This window comes from Penaeus monodon, chromosome 21, assembly GCF_015228065.2.
Source record: "Penaeus monodon isolate SGIC_2016 chromosome 21, NSTDA_Pmon_1, whole genome shotgun sequence".
Lineage (NCBI taxonomy): Eukaryota > Metazoa > Arthropoda > Malacostraca > Decapoda > Penaeidae > Penaeus > Penaeus monodon.
This window is the reverse complement of record NC_051406.1, coordinates 23,273,448-23,273,684: the sequence shown is the minus strand read 5'-3', so window position 1 is coordinate 23,273,684 and position 237 is coordinate 23,273,448. Positions and strand designations below refer to the sequence as shown.

General features: G+C 39.2%; 1 protein-coding gene across 1 annotated transcript in view; it reads left to right on the top strand.

The window, feature by feature from the left end:
* LOC119586363 overlaps positions 1 to 237 on the top strand; it is a 7,214-nt gene that overhangs the window by 1,849 nt on the left and 5,128 nt on the right. Inside the window, exon 4 of the mRNA XM_037935075.1 lies at positions 11 to 121. Coding sequence (XP_037791003.1) covers positions 11 to 121 — 111 coding nt within the window. The remainder of the gene's footprint in view (positions 1 to 10; positions 122 to 237) is intronic.

The following is a 237-nucleotide window of genomic DNA, read 5'->3' as shown; positions in this document are numbered from 1 at the left end:
TGACTTACAGCTAGAGGATGCCTGTAATACATCCTGTGTGGTCACACCCTTTGACTTTAGTACTTACCCATCCCACGTCAGAGACCTCCACCTCAAAGCCTACCGTCCTATCATAATACAGGTTAGCCAAGAAGACCTCTTTCTTGTGTCCACTTTGATAGTCTTTAGTATTCTAGCTTGATTTTTATCTAGTAATATCAAGTTTACATCTTCCATTAAGTTATGTATATACCCAAA